This window comes from Pygoscelis adeliae, unplaced genomic scaffold, assembly GCF_000699105.1.
Source record: "Pygoscelis adeliae isolate BGI_AS28 unplaced genomic scaffold, ASM69910v1 Scaffold178, whole genome shotgun sequence".
NCBI classification, from domain to species: domain Eukaryota; kingdom Metazoa; phylum Chordata; class Aves; order Sphenisciformes; family Spheniscidae; genus Pygoscelis; species Pygoscelis adeliae.
Window position 1 is genome coordinate 1,270,669 of NW_008825323.1, and position 2,690 is coordinate 1,273,358.

General features: G+C 34.3%; 1 protein-coding gene across 1 annotated transcript in view; it reads left to right on the forward strand.

Annotated features, from left to right (window-relative positions):
• The first annotated feature begins 2,358 nt into the window (after window positions 1-2,358).
• The window catches only part of GPR98 (G protein-coupled receptor 98), a 289,750-nt gene continuing 289,418 nt past the window's right edge, over window positions 2,359-2,690 (forward strand). The window contains exon 1 of the mRNA XM_009330315.1: window positions 2,359-2,541. Within this exon, the coding sequence (XP_009328590.1) occupies window positions 2,359-2,541 (183 nt within the window). The remainder of the gene's footprint in view (window positions 2,542-2,690) is intronic.

The window sequence follows — 2,690 nt, forward strand, 5'->3', positions numbered from 1 at the left end:
TTCAGTATTATTTACTAGAAGCATGTACCGTGGGAAGATATTTGCGAAGTCCATGACAAGGTAACAGCTGAAGCTAAAAGGTCAACAAATTATTCAGTTTCGTATGGATGATGCCTGCATGTGCAGACAGTGTAATTGTCTCAGAGTTTACAAAGGTTAGACAACTGTTCTCTTTCCAGCTTGAAGGTTTGTATTTTTCAGAGCTGTTCTACATAAAAACAACAAAAACATCTTGCAAGTTAATACAGTCAACTTTGGAAATGCTGACAATTTTAAATCCCAGGGCTTTTATGTTTATATATTTTGCTTCCTACCATAAGCTTTTTCTGCACTAGAATTACTAAATAGATATGTAGGAATCAAGCATTGTTCCTGAAAGTCTATTACACATCGAATTCTCAATAAGAGCCATGGATATCTTGAAGGACTGTGTTCATGGCAATAAAAGTTTATAGGAATGTGAAGATCTGCAGCAAAATTATTTTACTGTGTGACATTTCTGCTGGAAATAACAAAACACTGTTCAAGTAGGTTGTAAAATGGATCGTTGTTTTCATAGGGAAAATGGTTAGTCCTGATTTTTTACACTTACTTTCATTGCTCGCCTGTTCCCTCTGTGGTATTCAGTAGCACTAGGTGATTTTTTTGTTGTAAGTAATTAAAATCGACTAATTTTGTCATCCCACTAGTCTTTGCTTGTAGGAATTCTGAAAGATGCTGATAGTTTTCTTGACTGTACTTCCAACTATGGAGTTATTTAATATGTCATGTCTGTGGATAATTTTTGTTCTTTAACTTGCCTGAAAGCAGTTTATTTCAAGTCCTCACAACATAGAGTTAACCCTTGCCCAGACAGAATTTACTGTAAGATGAATTAAAGTCTTTCTGAAGCTGCGTTGATTTTAGTGGTCTGAAGACCACTTATTCTCTGTTCAGTGCAAGATTAAAGCTACCTGACTGCGTACATAAAACACTCAGAATCTGCACTGGACCTCAAGTGTATTCTGATTACAAATTTGGCACATACTTTACAAAAATACATTTCAATATATGCATGACATTTTCTGTTTCAGTGATCATTTGTGACTAAATATTCAATTACTCATAAATAATGAAAACAAGTGCTTTGCAAACATGGATGAGCTTAAATATTATTGATATGCAAATATTAATGTAATATGTTCTGCACAGCTTATCCAACCGTCATTGACCAGATTTGTCTGGTAAGTGCAGCACTTGGAAGTATAATTTTAAACAAAATGACATTTTATTTGTATGTGTAATTACACAAATATTGTTTGTATCTTTTGTACAGAAATTTTAAAAAGTAACACTATAAAATAGTGACTACAGATTAAAAGAAATTTGCTGAAAGAACTAATTCCATTAAAGATCCATGCTGTAAAGCTTTTTGGTGTGTGGAGCACAACTTTGTTCTCTTGGTTTGTTCAAAAGTTGCTTGTGACAGAAATCTGCTCCATCCAGCATCCAAGTTCTCAGTTCTGGTCAGCACTGTACAATGTGAGCCTCTGCATAACATAGCAGCTGTTTCCAGTTTGTTGTGCCAGAGCCTCTTAAAAATGTGTCCTTCACAGTATCAACACCTGATAGCTTCACTGGAACTTAAACTTGTATTTTACATTACATAAGTGGACTCGGATGTAAGAGAAATAAACCACCTTAGTTTTAAGTTGTCTTATCCTAAGAAAAGAAAATGAGACATTGTGCAGAAACAAACAAAAATAAAGGTCTGGCTGCACAAAGGTTACAATGGCATTAAAATGTGCCACAGTGATTCTCCATGACAAGAAAACACGAAAGAATCATGGGATAAGAGAAGCAGTGAAAAGAATCTCAAGTAAATATGCAAATGTTTAAGAACATTTCATGGTCCATAAGATGTCAGAAGATGGTCTATGAGATGACTGCAAACATCCAACCCTTCACCCTTCCCGCCAATTCATGTTTATTTCTGAAGAGAATCAAGAGAGCAAAGTGGAAATAGAACTGACAAGCTATAAGCTAATTATTTGTTGGTTGAAAGTGAAAACAATTGTGGCAATGTCATTGTTTTTTCTTAAAAGAAGTTACTTATTCCTCCATTTGAAAAAAGTTGATAAATGCTGTCTAGAAAATCACTAAATGCAAATTATGAAGATATAAATAGTTGTAGATTATGATTACATTTTCTGACTTGATTATAGCTGAGACCTGTGCATGTTTTCGTCTCATTTCTGAAGCTCACAAGATAATCACAGTATTTGAAGAGTTGACTGGATTGGTAAGGTCGACCGGGAAAGTTTTATGTATTTTAGATTCACAATTTATTTTTAATTATTCTTTTCTTTTTCTATAGGGATGCCCTCTGCTTCTTTATTAGTTTATTTGCTTTTAGCATTACTCATTCATTTCACATCTGGAGAAACAGAAGTGAAGTTCAGTGGACAAACAGAATTTGTAGTTAATGAAACAAGTACAACTGTTATACGTCTTGTAATTGAAAGGACAGGGAAGCCAGCTAACATCACAGCAATTGTGTCGGTAAGAAACTATTCCAGTTATATTCTCAGTAAATATTAATATGTTTCTGAAGTTTTGAATATTGCCTGTTTTTATCAAGCCAGTGAAAAAGAGGGTGGTATTTCACTGGGACAATGCTTCACTTTGAAGAAGCAACACCCAGTTTCTGT